A 20,718-nucleotide genomic window follows, 5' to 3' on the forward strand; every position below is an offset into this window, starting at 1 on the left:
CAAATAATAGGTCTCTGAATACTTTCAGATTAAAGATTAAAATTTGGAGAGTATAGTGTTAGCTGGATCCTGTATTAAAATAGTTTTCTTTCATCACTTACATTCAAATAATACTTTATTTTGAATATCTGTGGAGTTTTGATAAATATTTTAAACTTTAAAGAAATATTTTTGTATTAATACATTTATATAGAAAGCTAAAGTTAACCCAAACAAAAACCATGTGATAAAATAAAAGTTAAACACTACCCTCGGAAAAGACTGATATATGATTTAACAGTTAAGATTAGAAACCTCAAATGACAGACAAAGATCATTTATGAAACAATACTATTTGCTTCAAATTTCCAGAAATTTTCTATTGCTGCTAAAACCAGTGAGGGTATATTTTGTTGTATAAACTACTGTAATAAATCAGATAATTTATTTAATAAGATAATCAAGGACCTCTGTATTGATTGAAATCTGAATTTAATTCTGACTTTGTAAAGTTGACATTTTAAAAGTAATATCCAACAATTTGGTTTACCAATGTGTAAATAAAGACATTTAGGATAAAATGAATATAAAACACAACATCCAACTGGATTTTATAAAGAATCAAATAATAATAGACTGTTTTAAATAATTTTTAAATTTTATTGATTTACAGACACAATTATTCTGTTTATATTTAGCTAATTTTCCACATGAAGAATCAGACATTTATGAAATTCAAAGACAAATTTTATATCTTTAGTTTGTTTTCTAGTTGAATTATTCAAATTAAGACATTAACAATTTATGTATCTGAGCACAAATGTTGTATTATACCAAGTATTTGTAAACTACACAAAATGAGATGGAATACTACGAGACGAAAAGAGCTACACATACCTTCTGTTGAATCCATGCTTGCACATCCTCCAATGAGAAAACCAGTAGTCTTGCAAACAGGCAAACAGTAACTGTGGTCTTCACTGACTGCTCTGTGAAGTTTCAAAACAAGACGTAAGAGTGGAAAATGTTGATATTATATCAACAGGAAATTATTATACTTACAGAATTTTGAGAAGAATTCACTTAAAGACAAAGATGCAACATGCAAGAGACTGTCAATCTGTCCATGGGCAAACGCTTCTAGGAAAATGTTTTTGTATCTTAAAGAAAAACGAGATGGAAGTCACAAACACTGTGTACTTGAACCGTACTTCTAGCTTTTTTTAAAAAAAAATTATTGAATCACTAAAATAGTCCCTTACAAAGCTGTTCATTATTAGGTTTCAGTTATACAGTTCCAACACCCATCTCTCCACCAGTGTACATTAACCAGGACCAATGTCCCCAGTTTACCTCCCCATCACCTCCCACCTCCCTCCCCTGGACTGCCTCTATGGCAGGTACTTCCTCTCCCTCTCTCTCTCTTTCTCTCTCTCTCTCTCTTTCTCTCTCTCTCTCTCTCTCTCTCTCTCTCTCTTTCTCTTTCCCCTTTTGGGCATTGTAGTTTTCAATAAAGATACTGAAAGACTATCAGGAATACGCCTTAGCTACTTTCAACACTCAGTTCTTGTCCACTGTAATCATTTCCAACTATTATTGCCATACTGGATCCTTCTCTACTTAGCTTCTTAAAGTTTTTTGCTTTAAATATTATTTCTTAAAATGTTACTACTTATACAGCCTAAGAGAAGGACCACATGGAGGGCGCGGGAACCACAGATCCCGGAGGAAAAAAAAAAAAAACAGGTTCCAAAAAGAGCCGAGATCACTGGCAAGTCCCAGATGGGGTAGGTGCCGCATCCCGCCTCCCCCAGATGGAACCCCGGTGACCAGAAGCCTTTACAAGCACAGCTCGAGTATGCGGGAACTAGGACTTTTTCTCAAATCTGCCGGACTACAGCTCCCAGGTAACCTCTGATTCCGGAAGTCACGCCCACAGCCCGCCCCCCAGTGCCATCTTTAAAACATACAGCCTAAGAGAAGGACCACATGGAGGGCGCGGGAACCACAAATCCCGGAGAAAAAAAAAAACAGGTTCCAAAAAGAGCCGAGATCACCGGCAAGTCCCAGATGGGGTAGGTGCCGCATCCTGCCTCCCCCAGATGGAACCCCGGTGACCAGAAAATGCGGGAACTAGGACTTTTTCTCAAAACCGCGCGGTCGCTTATGCGGCCGTGCGACATCTCTCTATATACAAAGTGATCAATGGGAAGTAAACCACCCAATCTTTCTCCCTGAAAATCAAAGTTAAGTTTGGAGCACGGCCACAGCCCCAGAAACACAAGGATTTAATGCAGAACCCAGCAGCTTGGAGCAGAAAAGTGAATGGACTATGCGTTAATCCAGGCCATCACGTCTGCCGGAGGGGAAAGGATGTTGCACCATTCGCCCTCTCTTCTCTGGAAAGAAGGATGGCGACCGCATGGGAGCCTCAGCAGGTATGAGCCGGGGGTGTGGGGGCGACTAAAACCTCATGGGAAGGGGGGCGTTCCGGTCCGTCCTTCACGCCCTACCGAGGTCAACAGTTGCCCCCCACGAGCGGCTCCCCAGCACGGCCACAGCTCCAGAAGCACAAGGTCTTAATGCAGAACCCGGCAGGTTGGAGCAGAAAAGTGAAAGGACTATGCGTTAATCCAGGCCATCATGTCTGTCCGGAGGGGAAAGGGTGTTGCCCCATTCGCCCTCTCCTCTCTGGAAAGAAAGATGGCGGCCGCATGGGAGCCTTGTGGACAGCAAGTTTGAGCCGGGGGTGTGAGGGAGACTAAAACCTCATGGGAAGGTGGGCCTTCCGGTCCGTCCTTCACGCCCTACCGTGGCCACCAGTTGCCCCCACGAGCTGCTCTCCAGCACGGCCACAGCCCCAGAAGCACAAGGACTTAATGCAGAACCCAGCAGCTTGGAGCAGAAAAGTGAACGGACTATGCGTTAATCCAGGCCATCAAGTCTTCCGGAGGGGAAAGGGTGTTGCCCCATTTGCCCTCTCTTCTCTGGAAAGAAGGATGGCGGCCGCATGGGAGCCTTGTGGACAGCAGGTATGAGCTGGGGGTGTGGGGGCGACTAAAACCTCATGGGAAGGGGGGCGTTTCGGTCCGCCCTTCACGCCCTACCGAGGCCACCAGTTGCCCCCCACAAGTGGCTCTCCAGCACGGCCATGACTCCAGAACACAGAAACCAATTTCTTAACTATCTGACTTTCAGTAGAAATACTTCCAGGGTCAATAGGTAAAATAGCAGAAATCCAAAACCAACATTTAATTCTTAAACCCAGCTGTAGAAAGCAAATCACTTCACAATGCTTTTTCAGTATGTCTGATTTGGGGGGGGGGTAAACTCTAAATAATAGTGGTGAATCTTTTATTGAAACAATGAATCTAATCAAAGCAGAAAAAAAATGTTACTACTTAAATTACTACTTAAAATACTATTTAATATATTACTGTAGCACTGTAGCACTATCCTCCCATTGTTCATCAATTTGCTCGAGCGGGCACTAGTAATGTCTTCATTGTGAGACTTGTTACTATTTTTGGCATACTGGATATATGCCACGGGAAGCTTGCCAGACTCTGCCGTGCGGGCGGGATACTCTTTGTAGCTTGCCAGACTCTCTGAGTAAGGATGGAGGAATCAAATCCAGGTTGTGCAAGCAAACGCCATACCCGCTGTGGTATCTTCTTAAAGTTTTTAATTCTAGATTTAGACAAGATTTCTAAATGGGGAAAAAATATTTCTAAATGGTGGCAACACTTTTTTTTTCATTCATTTATTTTTGGTTTGGGAGTCATACCTGGAGTTCAAGGCTTACTCCTGGCTCTAAACTCAGGGATCACTCTTGTTAGGCTCGGGGGACCATACGGGGTGCCAGAAATAGAAACCATGTTAGCCATGAGCAAGGAAAATGTCCTACATACTGTACTATCACTCCAGCTGCCAGCACAAGCTTCTTTTGTTTGCCAGTATTGTGTTATTTCCATTATAATGAAAGAATTCTAAAGTAATAATACTATCAAGAACTTAATGATAAATGTCACCAATTATCTTAAAGAATAGATTTTAAACTTTATTTTAACTGGCACAATTATCAATGGCTCTTTATTTTTTACTTTATTTAAATACCATGGCTTACAAACTTGTTCAGAATACAGTTCTTAACAGATTTTGATGTTCAAAACCAATCCCACCACCTTCCCTCCACCACTGTCCCCGTTTTCCAAACCACCCTCCAAATTTGCCCTATTACCATGCACAAAATTATCTGGTCTATATTACTATTTCAATTATGTGGATATAAGGAATTACCAAAAGATCTTCAGTAAAATAAAATTTGTGAAAATTGTAAAATCTCACCGTTGGACTATTAAGTCTTTAAAGATTTACAAAGCTGTCAATGTTATCTGAGATTTCTGTGTTACTGTTTTTGTTTGTTGACTTTAGTTTATTTCTAATTTTTTCTCAGTTTTTCTGAACTAGTTCCTAAATGTTTTGCATCTAATATATTATTTGCAAATGAGTTTTTAAGATATCAGTTAGTTGGAAAAGTTTTAGGGAGAATAAAACTTACATATAAATCTATATCATTATGCCAAAAATTGAAATATCAAACAGCTATCTTTTGTACAATTCACTGATTCATCCTCTACCATATTTGGCTGGTTTGTCTTTATAATAAAAGTTTACCTAGTAAAGGATTAATTTGCAAGATATATAAAAGTACTGGTAGAACTTTCCAAACAAACAACCCCATCAAAATACTGGGGAAGATTAAAGCAGAAACTTCCTCAAAGGAAAGAGGTCCAAAGGCAGATGGAAAAAAATCAGTATTACTTATCATCAGGTAAATTCAAATCAAAACAATGATATATCTTCTCACACCAAGTGGAATAAGCACACAACACACACACAAAAAAATAAAGACAAACAGTGTTGGCATTGATGTGAGGAAAAACAGATACTCAGTCATTGCAGGTGAGAATACCTGCTGGCCCTTGTCTGTTTGGAAAACAGTATAGACAGAAATTCTCAGAAAACTATAAATCTGACCCAGAAATTCCACTTCTTGGCATCTACCCCAGGGCCCAAACACTTTATTCAGAAAAGATATTTGCACTCCTATGCTCACTGTTTATTTTCTTTACAGTCATTTTTGTGGTTTTAGTTTTTTCACATTTTCCCGCACTGAGTCCAACATGATATAAACACAGGGAACAATTTAGTTTGATGCTAAATGAGGTTAGATTAAAATTATTAAAGGTGGCAGAGATTTACTTCAAGTAACTCCTCCATTGTATATTCTCCTTAAGCACTAACTATTCTTTGTTATTTTATTTAATCTATGCTTCCAAAGTTATTCTTAACAAATAGTTGAAAAATCTCTCATACATCAAGATACATTGTACAAGGTACTTAAAGCATAGAGACGCAATTCTTTCTTTTCAACTCGGATTCAACAATCAAAGGTATTTTAAAAGTGTACTGATATAACTCATAAACATTCCAGTGTATTTATTTAAATGTTATTTAAAGATTTGGGGACATTGCATTGATTTTTAAAATAGCACTGCACTCCACTGTTCTCCCGTTTTTCATTGACTTGCTCGAGCGGGCCAGTAACATCTCCATTGTGAGACTCCTTGTTACTGTATTTGGCATATTGAATACATCACGGGTAGCTTGCCAGGCTTTGCCATGCGGGCGAGATACTATCGGTAGCTTGTCGGGCTCTCGGAGAGGGGTGGAGGAATCACGGAGGAATCAAACCTGGCTTAGCCGACTTGCCGTACACAAGGCAAATGCCCTACCGCTGTGCTATCGCTCCAGCCAAATTTTTTAAATATTATGTAAAAGGTAAAGGTAAAGGCCCTCCCGTTGATCGTCGATTTGCTCGAGCAGGCCCAGTAATGTCTCCATTGGAGACTTTGTTGTTACTGTGTCTGGCATATCAAATACTCTCAGTAGCTTGCTGGGCTCTCCAAGAGGGGTGGAGGAATCGAACTCGGGTCGGCCATGTTGGCCGCTTGTAAGGCGAACGCCCTACCCTCTGTGCTATCGCTCCAAGGCTGGAGCGATAGCACAGCGGGTAGGGCATCTGCCTTGCTTGCAGCCAACATGGCCGACCCAAGTTCGATTCCTCCACCCCTCTCGGAGAGCCCGGCAAGCTACAGAGAGTATTCGATATGCCAGACACAGTAAAAAATATTATGTAAAATACATTTTTATTTGGATCATTTTTAAATGTAATTTATGACATCCAGCGTCATAAATTGAATCCACAATATTGTACAGGTATCTCGATTATTCATTTTCAAAATATTTTTTTCTACCTAAATCAAACTCAGTAACTACTGAACTGATAATTCTCAATTACTTCTCCCAACCCTCTTGTAATTTAAAATCCACTTTCTCTGTCAGTCTGGTTATTCTAGATGCCTTGGGTAAGTGGAATACAATTATTTGTCCTTTTGTGTCAGGCTTATTTCACCCATATTATACATCTTCAATGTTCACCAGAATTTTGACATGAATTAGAAAATTTTCTCGATAGAACAAGATTCCACTGCAATCATATGCACATTTTGCTCATCCATTCATTGTCGATGGTACTTGGATTATTGCTTCCAATTCTTGGTTAAGGTAAAAGGTAAAGGCCCTCCCGTTGATCGCCGATTTGCTCGAGCGGGCCCAGTAACGTCTCCATTGGAGACTTTGTTGTTACTGTGTCTGGCATATTGAATACTCTCGGCAGCTTGCCGGGCTCTCCGAGAGGGGCGGAGGAATCGAACTTGGGATTCTTGGTTATTGTAAATAATGTCAAACTTTTAAGTATGAGAATAAAGAATTATTTTTATCATATTCTGACATCTGTTCATTGATTCAAATCTAATTTGTGCATCATGCTACTTTGGGTGGATGAATCCTGGTTTCCAATACCTTCAAGGGTTGAACAAATCAATTAACCAGAAAATAAAAATATGTGCATTATTGGGGACTAATAATCTATTATATTATTTCTTAATTTATAAATAATTTAATAAAATATGAACTATTAAAGAATGTATAAATATAAATGACTACATAATTTGATGACTTACATGCATGATTATTTTAAATGAATGCTACAACACTAAGGGTGAATATGAAATATCTAGAAAAATTTAAAATGGAGGAACAGGAAGCTCAAATCCATACTTTTCAGTGGAAAATAACTTCAATCAGACATAAAACCACATTTATCAGGTATAATTATTTTTGATAATGCAATATTCATATGTGAACTCATATCAACATCCATATTCAATATTTATCCATTTTTGCATGGTATAAGGACTAAGCAAGATAATTACTGATAACACAAGATAATATCATGTGTTTATTGAAAGCAGTACACATCTTGTGAAATATTGGTTTCTTTTGCAATAAATTGATTTACATCGTGTTTGATTTTTGCCAATAAAAACCACTAGAAAGGCAGAGCAGAGAAAGGGTTCTTCTTGGTTTTTTTATATTCTTTCTTATTTGGCTATATTAAGGTGTAGTTTATCACCTGCTTTAACACAGGAAATTCTATGAAATTCACCCTCAAGAAAATGATTGTGGCCAGTATCTGTCCTCTGCACTACAGACTCTGCCCATCCCTGAGATGGATCTCACTACTTTCAGTTTGCCCCTGTAGAAGTGCTGTTTCCCTGGGTCATAAAGGCACACCTCTGCCCCAAAGCTACCTGTGACCACCCAATCTTCAAAATCAAATCAATCAAAAATCATCCTGTTATTCGTCGATTGCCTCGAGCAGGCCCCAGTAACGTCTCCTTCATCCTAGCCCTGAGATTATATTGAAGGCTCTTTAGGAGAATGAGACTCATCATTCTTACTGGTATTTGGCATATTGGGTACGCCACGGGGAGTTTGCCAGACTCTGCCGTGTGGGAAGGCTACAATCGGTAACCTGCCAGTTTCTCCAAAGTAGGAATGAGAAAATAAGATGTCATAATAAGATGTCATGCAGCCGCATTTGCGGTTCCAGAAGCTGGGTTTTATAGTCTCTGAGTCTTGGCTGCTGATGGGATTACACGGCACCAGGGGGCCAGTTGGTGGGTGTGACCCCCGCCTACTGGAATTTGGAGGATCTGGGTGGAGGATGCTGGGCCCCAATCCGAGTAAGCTTGGAGATCTTGGCCCCGGAACCCACGTGGCTTTGTCCCTCTGCCTGTACCTTCATGTGTGCGGAGAGTGGTCTCAGCATGGTGGTGGCTGGTCCTGGAGGTCTTCGGCTGCTGAAGCCCTGGTCGAGGCGGGGAGGAAAGCTCAACCCGCTCCCCTCCAACGGGCCCTGGGGAGGATAGCCAGGCGCGGGGGCAGGAGACTGCACTGTTCTCTTCCAGGAGCTGGTTTTCATAGTAATCCGTGTAATCCCATCAGCGGCCAAAACTCAGAGACTATAAAAAACCCAATCTTCGGTAAATTTAAAACACAGCCTTAGGGGAGTTAGTCCTATCAGAGACCCCTTTGGGCACTTTCTGTTAATCTGGGATATCCTTTTATTCTTTGTCTTCTTTTAACCCCACTTAGTAAACAATGAAGATCTCCCCAGCTTTCTCTCGCCTGAGTCCATACACACACACACACACACACACACACACACACACACACACACATTAAACTCTTGGCTATTTAATCCATTTCAAAATTTTCAAGGGCTAGAACAAATCAGTCAATTGAAAAATCTAAGAATACATATTATTGTAGACAAATCAAATATAACAGCTCTTGCCATGGTGATATATAATTCCTATATAATCTATTAAACTAAAAAAATAAATATGTATATCACTATATTTGCTGATGATTCACGTGAATGACTGATTTCAATTCATTCTACAACTCAAAAGGTGAACCCTCAGATAAATAAAAGACTTCAGCTTGGAAAGATTTATTGATATAGCTTCGTTGTCTTTGGTTAGTGACATGACTCGTGCGTGAGAGTTTGCCAATATGGGGTTGGGAGGGCTGAGAACTCCCTCTACATTTCTTCATTTGGATTAAACATAAACATTTTAAGATAGTTCTAAAAACAGTTGTATTTCTTTTGAAGAAATAAGATATGTATACTGTATAAATGTTAATAATAGCAACAGAATAAGTTTGTTTAGGTTAAAGTATTTGGTGCTTACAAACATATGTTCTATTTTCTAAACAGGATATAGGAGCATATATTTTGTTATCAACATCTACTTGGATACAATTTCCATTCATCTTTTGAGGCACTGAGAACCTGAAACAAAGGGAATAATATATAATTAATATTGGAAAGAAATAAATTAATATTTGCTAAATGAACTCTTTGGAATGCTATATTTAAATTTGAATATTTTCTGTAAAATTTTTTCAAAGCAACTTATTGAATTCATATGATTTTGCATATATTTTTCTCTATGATTACTCTTTAATAGGCACAAAATGCAAGGATGCTCAAAAGGCTTACCTTTTAGAAGACAAAGATGAATCATCTGGCCATGCCCGTAAGTTATCAGTTTCTAGTCCAATCCATAGCAGGTCAATAAAGACGCTCAAAAAATTCTATAAAAAATTCGTGAAAACTCAAAAAAATATTTAATGCTAATTTGAATTTTGGTAATAACAAAATTAAGTTATTTGCATCTTATAATATTGAATATTAGCAGTTAGTATAAATGGGTGCAGTGATAATAATTCTTTTATTCAGATAATAAAAATATAACATGATGGCACTGAAGAAATGAACAGGAAATATTAATATTAAGCTCAACAAATGAACCAATGGAAAATCTGAATTAAACTATACTATTTGAAACAAAAGTAACAGTACATTAACTTTAAAAATTTGAAGTGCAAAAGAAAATAATTGAGAAAATTGAAGATGAACTGTAGAAATTTTGGCAGAATATGAGAGAAAAGAGAAAAATGTGTTGGACCCTCTAAAAGTATGTGCAAAACCATTTTAGGTTTAAATACAATCAGAAAAGAATACAGAAAGGTGCAGAAAAATAACTGCTAGATACAATGGAGAAACACCTTTTTTAACTTAGTTCATAAATATTGTAAACCCAAGAGCTATTAAAACCAATACACTGAAACTCATATCTCAAAACACAATCAAAAGACTAAATGACAATTGAAGACAACTGCTAAAAATAATCTTGAGAAGAACAATGAGGTTATTTAAAGAATGAAAAACAGATTGAGATACATCCCACCTAGCCTGAATCGAATGGCCTCATACCTAATTTACTTATAAAGTTACAAGATTGAATAAACAACTCATTGGATCATATTTCCTCATGGAAACAAAACCTTAGCTGTAGGATAGCATTGTTTTATCCTTCCTGCATATCCTTAGGTCCCTTAGGTTTATTGGGTTGCCCCCAACACAGTTCTCCATTCCTCTGTGTTTATTTGTAACTTCTTTCTTTGTACTCTGTTGACTTGTAAATATTGTTTTTCTCTTCTCCCTAAATTCCTTGCATAGTTTATTCAGAGCAATATCCATTTTGTATGAACGCAAGAAGATAATATATGCTATGCTTTTGTACTGTGGGAGTTTATTGACTCTCAGTGATATTTTCCTCCTGGGCATCTGCTCTCTTGACCTAAGCCTCAATTGCCCTTATGCCTAGCACTCCCAAAAGCAGGGTCCTGATGAGGGACTGGATGGAACTAGAGCAAGTGGTTAGCTATGTGCTACCCTGGCATTGAGATGAGTTGGCCAAAGTGCCTAATGCTTAACTGTTAAGAGCTTGGTCATGGACAAATGTTGTCATGATTGAAAAAGTAGTAACTAGATTCAGACCCTGCTGGATTAGGAATGATTAATCTGGCCTGAGCTCTGTAGTCTTAGTCTGTGTCAAGTTCCCAGGAGAGCTGCCCTATAAGCTTCAATGTTATCTCTTACTGTGTCCATACAAAAATAACTAGTTTTAAGTTGTTGATTCAGTCACTGGACTGAGGAAAGGAGAAAAACACCTTTAGATGTATTTTACCCCTGGGCAGTCAGGAAGGGCTTTGGAATACCCCTAAGTGATATTTCCCACCTTTCAACCTGGCAGTCAGGAAGGGCTTTCTTATGTTGATTTGGCTACCAGACTGGTACAGTGTCAGCCTAGAGTGCTGGGGAATTGGAGCAACAATAGAGCTGGAGAGATGAGAGAAAGCAGGGCAGCAAGAAGGAGTGCAGAGGGACTAGCAAGGGGGACAGAGGGAGAAGGATTAGAAGAATACAGGAGCAGACACGTGGAGAGATAGCAAGATAAAGCATGGAGAGATGAGCCAGAGAGACGGGAGGAGATGGGAGTGAGAGGCAATGTGAGACTAGAATGGCGGGGGGGGGGGGGGGGGGGCTCAGAGAGACTGGGGCAGGCACGTGGGGAGGATGGAATAAACAGCAATTGATCAATCAAATGGCTTGGCACTCCTTTCCTCCTCCATCTGCCTCATAGCCCGGGGTGCCTCGACTTGGTTAGGGGCCCAGGCCTATCCCCAAACATGGGCAGCGAGGTGGAGAGCCGCCAGCATCTCCCTGGACACCCTAGTAGAGCTTATACACTTAGACATCTATTCAGTTATAAACAGTGTTATATTTTGTCTAATAATATTTTATTATTTTTATTTAATATGATGTGGAAGATTTTGAACAGAAAACAATCAACTAGGCCAAATATTTAGCAAATGGCATAGCAATGCACATGGTAGTTCATGTTGACCCCGTGCAAGGCAAACGCCTTAACTGCTGTGCTATTGCTCCAGCCCTACTATACTTAATGTAATTAAATAATTATCAATTGATAGTTATTAAAAAACACCAATAGAAATTAAAATTTTAAGCCACTGAGTCAAAATAATATATTTGAATCTCATAAAACAAAACAGAGTTCAAAACTTAAATATGACAAAACATCTGGTAAGGAAAATAAAGATCCCTGATACGAAAAATGGACAAAAGATACAGGCATTTAGCATAACAATATATTGTGATACTATAGACCAGAAAAACGTGTTCAATCCATACCAAATCATTACCAAACAGGAAAATGCTTATTAATATCATAATAATTCTGGGGCCAGAGATGGTACAACTTTGTAGGGTTCAAGCCTTGCATGTATGTAGCTGACCCGGGTTTGATTTGGGGCATCCCATTTGGTCCCCAGAGTAATTGCTGAGTCTAGAAGCCGCAGTATACCAGAAAAAATAAGGATGTGACCCCCAAACAAACAAAATATAATATCACAAAAATTCTTGTATACAGTCATCAGAGTTTATAATATTTAAATTACTAATGGTTATAAGTTTTAGATCAAAAGACTATTATGTAAAATGTGTTTTCACAATATTAGAAAATGTCTGAATAATATAACAAAATTATACACACATATCAATTTATCATATATTATACATGTTTATCACAGTTATCACGGTTCTCCCGATTTGTTGTTCATCGATTTGCTCGAGAGGGCCCAGTAACGTCTCTATCGTGAGACTTGTTGTTACTGTATTTGGCATATCGAGTATGTCACGGGTAGCTTGCCAGGCTCTGCCGGGCGGGCGAGATACTCTCGGTAGCTTGCCGGGCTGGAGTGATAGCACAGCGGTAGGGCGTTTGCCTTGCACGCAGCCAACATACATGGTTATGTCCTAATTTTTTATTTGCAATATTTTCATTATTAAAATTAACATAACTAGAATACAATAACCATAAGACATTTTATAAATATACTGGATGTTTAAGAATTCAATAAAATATTTATAAAATGCATATCTTTAAAACTAACTAAATATGATAAGTATATTTAAAATATTAAGTCATCAACTAGAACAGTGAAAAATGTAAAAACTATAAACACAAAATTAAAAAGGAAGAACATATATGAGAGTAAAAATTCAAACATACTAATCTCTTGTATGTGAAGCTCAAGTTTTAAGAAAATATAATTTATAATAGATTAAAATTCAGAGTACGGATTCAGCAAATAGAGAGAGCAAAAGGAATACACCATGATTGAAAGACTTTATTTGATGATCTTACTTGCAAGGACCTGCTTCTTTTCACTTGATAAATATTTGTAATGCAATGTATAATTTTCTTGATAAGATAAAGAAGACTTATTTTGTAGTAAGAAGGCACTGATGAAGCCGCAGAGATTGCTGGAAGGGGTGGAGCACCATCCTTAGCTGGATTTTTTGCACCAGATACAGTCAATTGCTGCGAGGAACAGCTCTGTGACCCCTAAACTCTGCTCTGGAGACCTCCATAAACAAAGCACTGTTTTCTATAAAAGCCAGTAAAGCAAAAAGTAACAAATGTGCAAGCATTCCTGGCATAAAAATATAATCACGATAGCTGAAAAATTGTTATCGTTGAAAAATTTTACCTAGAGTTAAAATGTAATATTAAACATAAAAATCTATAATGTATAAAACATTGATGAGCTCTTTAAACATAATGTCTATTGAAACATCTATTTAGATACAGCTTTCAAATCTTACCATTTCTTCAGGATTATCTATATAAAGAAGCTTAGATTTCTTAGACATACAGGACATCACACTTTCCTTCCATGTTTTCTTTTCATTACTGATATAATAGCAGCTGTTGGAATATATGAACCACTCCTTTGGACACTGATTACAATGATATGCTAAAGAAAAATTAAGTCATAATCAAGAAACTATATGATCTTTAACTAAAATAATATTACATACATGCATAAGCATACATATATATGCATACATATGAGAATCATATGATCCCCTAAGCATTTGGGGGAAGGTCATGAGTTATTATTTAAAAAAACTATTTAAAAATTAATTTTAACGTGTATACATATAAATATATATGTTAATGGCATAACTGTGTCCTTCACAGACATAGAACATAAAGTAATAAATCCATATACTGGGAGAGAGAAGCTTCTGCTCTTATTTTCTCATTGTGTGCCCTTATGAAAAAAATACTCTCTGCATGTCCTGGAAGACAATGAACAAACGAACAATTTTAGAATAGAAAAAAAAAATCTCTCATTAAAATAAGGCAAAAGAATTTGGGTGAATTGATAACAGTGAGTATAGTAATATGAGGTGAATCTTCCTCATTTTGTGTTATATGAGGTGAATCTTCCTCATTTTTGTGTAAAACATGACTCCCTGATAATCATTGCATATGTGTTATCCAATTTTGTGATTCATTATCCTTCACAAAGAGCCTGGCAAGATCCCTGTGGGGCATATTCCATATGCCAAAAGCAGTATCAACAAGTCTCACAATGGAGACTTCACAGGTGTCCTCTTGAGCAAATCGATGAACAACAGGAGATCAGTGCTACAGTGTGTTCCTTCACAAGATCAAAGAACAGAGTTTCTTAGTATAGGATAGAGACAAAATACTAATCAAAATACTCAAAAATACCTAGATGTCTTTATGACGCCCTTTTAAAAAATTTTATTTATGTTTTGAGGGAATTGCTCAAGAAGCCTCTACTGCACGCTCAGAAGGCCCATGGCCCTCCTGTCAGTTCTTAACAAACTAGGTTTGTAGCAGGGGTCCAGGGATATGGTACTGCTCCAGCACTGGAGTTCCATGAATTAGCGGAGCTTCTAGGGATGTACACAGACATGCTGTGGTGCTAGGATTGAAGGAGAGCCTGCAGCTGCAAGTTATATCTTAGGCACTGTACTTGTTCTCAGGTAACGTTACTCCTTATTTATTTTGTGCTTTTTGTTTTTTGTTTGTTTGTTTGCTTTTAGGCATATACCCAGCTGTGGCCCAGGCTAACATCTGGCTTTGTGCTCAGTAATCATTCCTGGTAGTGCTCGGAGTATTATATAAGATCCCAGGAATAAAACTAAGGTCAAGAGACTCCTTTTACTTTAAGGTAGATTATTTTGTTTTAATTTTTCAGTAACTGTCATAACGGTTTTAATTTCAAATTTGGTGGATTATTTAGGGATTAGAAAAGATAAAATTTTACCATGAAAACTAATTTAATGCTAAGAAATGAACAAAAGTATCTACTGCACACCTTTGGAATGACAACGAATAAAACCCACTTTTAGAGACTAATCTTATTTCTATTATATTCCAGTGTATATTATGTCAATAACAGAACTGTGGAAAGTTTTAGCCAGTTAGAAAAACCAACCGCCACCATATTCCAGGCCACTTTTCGGACCGCAGGGCCACAAAGCAGCCGTGCAACACATCATAAGACACTTCCTATCCATTTTCCATAATTAACACATCATGTTTGATGGAATTCAGACAGTAGGCAACAAGTCATAGAGAGGAATATATATATATATATATATATATATATATATATATATATATATATATTCTCCCGGAGAGCCCAGCCAGCTACTGAGAGTATCCCAACTGCACGGGCAGAGCCTAGCAAGCTCCCCAAGGAAAGTAATTCTATAAAATGTATTCAATATGCCAAAGCCATAACTATAACAGGTCTCATACCCCTGACCCTGAAAGAGCCTCCAATTATTGGAAAAGTAATGAGAGGCTACTAAAATCTCAGGGTTGGGACGGATAGAGGCGATACTGGAGTCTGCTCAAATCGACGAACAAAAAGATGGCAGTACTCAATGCCTCTTTTGCAGACCACAACACCCAAAAGGAGAGAGAGAACAAAGGGGAATGCCCTGCCACAGAGGCAGGGTAGGAGGGGGGGTGGGGGGAAATGGGCACTGGTGGAGGGATGGGTATTTGATCATTGTATGACCGAAACTCAGGCACAAAGATTTGTAAATCTACAACTGTACCTCATGGTGCTTCACTAATAAAAAAAAAAAAAGAATATCAAAAAAAAAAAAGATGGCAGTGATACAGAGATGGTGGGTCTGAATACCTATCTTTACACAATGCTGAATAAGAAGTTATGTCTTACAAAATGACTGTGAGCATTCACCACCTGATTTTATAATTTCTTATTTCTCAAAAATTCTACTATAATCTCATTTTAATATAGCATAAAATATAGAAAAGAACATAAATTGTTTTATTATTAGAATTACAGAGAGTATTTATATACCTTCCTGAGTCCTGGTCACTAGAGATGCATTATTCAACTCTGGTCTTTCAATTTCAGCATCTAGAAAAATGAAAAGTAATTCTATAAAAATTTATTTTGGAAAAGATCTTCTACTGTGAGTGGCACACATAGGGCAGCCCACTTGCTCTACATGCGGAATCTACTTCAAGAGATTTTGGAAGCATAATTTTTGGTATAAGGGCAGCTGGTGCTCGTGGATCCTGGTGCCTCAATCATATTATCGAATAATAATGAAAAGTATAATTATTTAATTTGAGATCAATTACATTGTTTTAGGTTAAAATAATCTATAATAAAATTTATTTAACCATGAAATAATATTGAAGACTTGGCAGACTATTTCATAAGTAAAGGCAGAGAATGTGACTATTTATAATATTTCATAAGTATTTTGTTTAAAATATCTCAAAATAAAAAAGCGTTTCTCAATGAGACATTTAATTCATTTATTTCATCTATTTTATTTATGAAATAAGTTACTAAATAATATCTCTGCAGTTACTCTATTACTATAATTTTCATATAAATTGCAATGAAATATTTATGTGATCAGAATTTTACAATAATTTAATGAAGGTGCATTTTTATATTTATATTTTTACTATATTTAGAATAATCAGTATGTTTAAATTAACAAATAAAATAAGTTATTTTTATGATATTATAAATGTATATAGGCATTGATCATTATTAAATTGAACATTTTCCTTGAAATTTTCTATTGTGTTTTTTAATTTTTGTTTGAGCAGCAACGTGATTATGGTCAGGAACTACTCCTGCCTCCTGCCCATTGGTCCATATCCCAGACCTCTTAAACATATTCTTACAGGAAAAAAGGATTATGGTTTTCACGAGGGTAGACAGCAAGACCAAGCAGGTAATTCCCAGGACCTCAGCAGTCAGCTGCTCCGGAGGTAAGGGGAAATCTGCAGAAGAAGTAATGGCAACACACAAAAAGGAGAAATGTTGCAAATCATATAATTATTTTCAAAAGAACCCACAAGCACAGGCAATACATCAATCAAACCACTAGAGAAAATTGTAATCCTACTGTAGAAAATACCATTGCATTTTCAAGAAGTTTAAATTTCCAAGAGTATATTTTTTTCAAATTAAAGTCTTCAAATTACAATGCATGAGCAAAATTCTTTCTTAGATTTTATATTAGAATGGTATAGTCCCACTTCTTCAAGCCTTGATTCCAAAATGAAAAGTGTATAAGCCTCATTCCGTTTTCTTCCCTGCACCCTCCACACCCAATTGTTCGTTCTAGACAGTCAAATGTCTATTCAACACTTTACCTTTGCACTGAGAATACTTGTTAGGCCTTTAAAGGCTCTGAGAAATATTTTCAAGATTTACTTCCAGCTTTATTTGCTATTAGTTTGTTACTGAAATGAAGCTATTAGAGCCCTTACCTTTCATTAACTGTCTTCTTGATTTCAAATTTCGTTGTGGGTCTTTTTCTCTTTGGCGTCTCATCTCTGAGCTGCTTAGGGGTGGGGACTGTGCTGTGTACTGACTATATGCAGCAGTTAATAGAAGGTGTGGCCAGGATCCTAGCAGAGTCACTGTGGGCGGGGTTAACAATCAAAAATCTGAGTTGTAACTTTCTTAAAGATTTAAACTTGTGCATCCAGGCTCGGCGGACCCAGGGACAGAGCTTCTCTGCTTGCTCCCACCAACCACAGGTGACAAAGGGATTCTAATCAGGAGCCCCACCCTACCCTACCCTGTCTGCTTCCATCAACCACCCAAGGATCGAATTGCGCACAGAAGACCCACCCTACCCAGATAAATACCCCACTGGCAGACTTACACTATCAACACTACCTCCACTACCCAGCCGTCGCCACACTCCAGGACGCTTTCTGGACCCACGCAGCCACGAAGTGGCCGCGCAACACATCATAAGACACTAAATACCCATCTTCCGGAATTGTCGCACCATATTTGATAGGGTTCAAATATGATAACACCTACAAGGGTGATTAGAGGTCGCCCCAAAAGCCTCTATCTCTCTCGGAAAGATTGGCAAGCTACCAAGAGTATTCCGTCCGCTCGGAAGAGCCTGGCAAGCTATCTGTTGTGTATTCGATATGCCAAAGCCAGTAACTACAACTGGTCTCATTCACCTGATCCTGAAGGCTTCACCGACATGGCAGCACTGAGAAGGATGAGAAAGGAGAGGCCGATAAAATCTCAAGGCCGAACTAGGCTGCCACAACGAAGGAAGACAAAAATGATCATCTGTACTTTCAATGCACGTACGCTAGCATCAGATGCATCCATTGAGGACCTGATGGTACAAGTGCGAATGATCAAGTACGACATCATTGGTCTGACCAAGACAAGAAGGCACGAATCTCACCATGCCGTTTTCGACACTGGAGAAGAATTGTTCCTCGGAACATGCAATAAAAGAGGTGTTGGAGGCGTCGGTGTCCTAGTCAACACAAACTTGGCCATGAGCATTGATTTATTTGAATGCCTAACAACCCGAATCGGACGTTTACATTTGAATAGATGTGGCTCACTGCCTGCAGTTTCTATCTTCATTGTCTATGCACCAACATCTCATCATGATGAAAGAGAAATCGAGAAATTCTACATGGAGCTGGAGAAGTTCTATAAAGAAGACCACACCTTCTACAAGATCATTGTGGGTGATTTTAATGCCAAGATAGGACCGAGGAGATCAGCTGAAGAAGTTCACATCGGGACCCATAGCCTAGAATGGAACGAACAGGGTGAGAGACTGTCTGAGTTCATCATGTCGACCAAGACCATCCATGGTAACTCACAGTTCCAGAAGGCAGAATCTAAACGATGGACATGGAAGTCTCCCAGTGGACGATTTCACAACGAAATAGACCACATCATATTCAATCGACGGTTTTGCCTGACTGATGTCGCTGTTGTCCCAAAATTTTGAACGGGATCGGACCACCGTCTCCTTCGTGCAAAATTCTACTTCACAGAGCGGGGATTATACTCGCGGTGTAAAATGTTCACTGGTGGAGGATGTGTGTTGGATCACTCTATGACTGAAACACAGTCATGGATGGATTTGTAACAGTCTATCTCTCAGATACTTGATAAAACATTTAAAAAAACTTGAAAAAATATATAAGACACATATCTTTGTGTGATAAAGCAGTAAAGTATATGGAAATAAATTACCATAAGATAGATTAAGCATAAAATGACTTCTCATTCCCAGAATGAATGAGTCCCTTTCCACAACAGCACTGGTTGTTGTTCTTTTTGATGTTTGCCAGTCTCTGTAATATGAGATGATGCCACATTTTTAAGTAAGATTGTTTTTATGCATGCCTAAAAATAGAATACATTTAGAATTTTAGCCAAACTGCATACAAATAACAAAATACAAAGCTTATTATCATATTTTGTGGTTCTTAATTTCTACCATATTGACTTAGTTTCTATCATATTGATTTACAAAGTCAAGTATGTGTGTGAATAAGCAATTGATTAATATTTCACAATCAAGAAACTGAATTGTTACTAAATCCTTTATACATTTAATATCTAATATTGCTTTTCCATCCAGATTTTTTCAAGTAAAGATATAAATATTCTATTCGATTTGATTGCTTATTGATTATACCTTAGTTGTTTCACTTCTAGTTTCAGTATCCCATGAATTACTAAAGAGAAGAGTAACAACAAATACCTTCTGTTGATCAAAATGTGGAATGTCCTCTCCAGAGAGACAAAGATTACTATTGTTAAAAGACAATCTATCTGTGGTTTGGGCAGACAGGCCTGTAAAGGCTCAAAGAGAAAAGCAAAAGTGAACGGAAAATAAATTCCTTATTGAAGTTCACTTAAAATTTCAAAGAAAGCCCTTAGACTTGTATTTTAAAGACAGTAATGAACACACCTGACAATATAGGGGATTTTGAGTTTTGTCTGTCATTTAGTTTGTCCATTGGCAAAATGCCTGAGAAATTATTTTCATAACAATACGTATCAGGGTACAAAAGACCATCCTTTGTTGTTGAACTGCTTCCATCTCTAGCACAAATACTAAAAACTTAAATCTTATTAGAAATAACGTTGATGACCTACTTTTAGGCACAATTGCAAAATTTTGGTATTATATGACTTTCCCTTATAGTCTCATGATGGCACATTTACTCTGATGGAACTATTCCAAAAACTATTATCCATTAACTATAAACAATTAATGATATATCAGTAATTTTCTGATGAATTTCTACTATTTAGTCACTACGTTTTCAAATGTATTTTGACAACACAAATCATCAATTCTGTCTCTGATTACTGTCCAATTTGTTGAAATTTTTAAGTTTTATTATTTATAAAATGTCTTTAAAATTTTACCTGAATAAATGTCTTTGGGTAAGGTAAAGCATTAAAATATCCACCTAAATCCCCATAAAATATGTTAAATATGAAATGACTCAGTGTGACATTCATTTACTTATTATCCAATGATAATTAGGTTTTCGCCCTTATAGAAATATTCACTATAAATATCACAAGCCAAAGTCAAACTTAGGTAAGGGGACAGATAATAATACTATTATTTATTTATTTATTTATTTGGAAATTGGGATTCACTCTGTAGTGCTCTGGGCTTCTTCCTGATTCTGTGCTCAAGGA

At 37.5% G+C, this 20,718-nt stretch overlaps 1 protein-coding gene and 1 non-coding gene across 2 annotated transcripts in view; one reads left to right on the forward strand and one right to left on the reverse strand.

Moving 5' to 3' along the window:
* Positions 1–58: 58 nt before the first annotated feature.
* LOC130024234 (NKG2-A/NKG2-B type II integral membrane protein-like) overlaps positions 59–20,718 on the reverse strand; it is a 43,766-nt gene continuing 23,106 nt past the window's right edge. Inside the window, exons 3-5 of the mRNA XM_056114905.1 lie at positions 9,458–9,552; positions 877–968; positions 59–69 (exon numbers count right to left, since the gene is read on the reverse strand). Of these exons, the coding sequence (XP_055970880.1) occupies positions 59–69; positions 877–968; positions 9,458–9,552 (198 nt within the window). The remainder of the gene's footprint in view (positions 70–876; positions 969–9,457; positions 9,553–20,718) is intronic.
* LOC130029345 (U11 spliceosomal RNA) lies at positions 16,144–16,276 on the forward strand. The gene has a single exon (XR_008793316.1). It is a non-coding gene; the product is annotated as a U11 spliceosomal RNA (small nuclear RNA).

Source organism: Sorex fumeus, unplaced genomic scaffold (assembly GCF_029834395.1).
Source record: "Sorex fumeus unplaced genomic scaffold, SorFum_2.1 ptg000003l, whole genome shotgun sequence".
Taxonomy (NCBI): Eukaryota; Metazoa; Chordata; class Mammalia; order Eulipotyphla; family Soricidae; genus Sorex; species Sorex fumeus.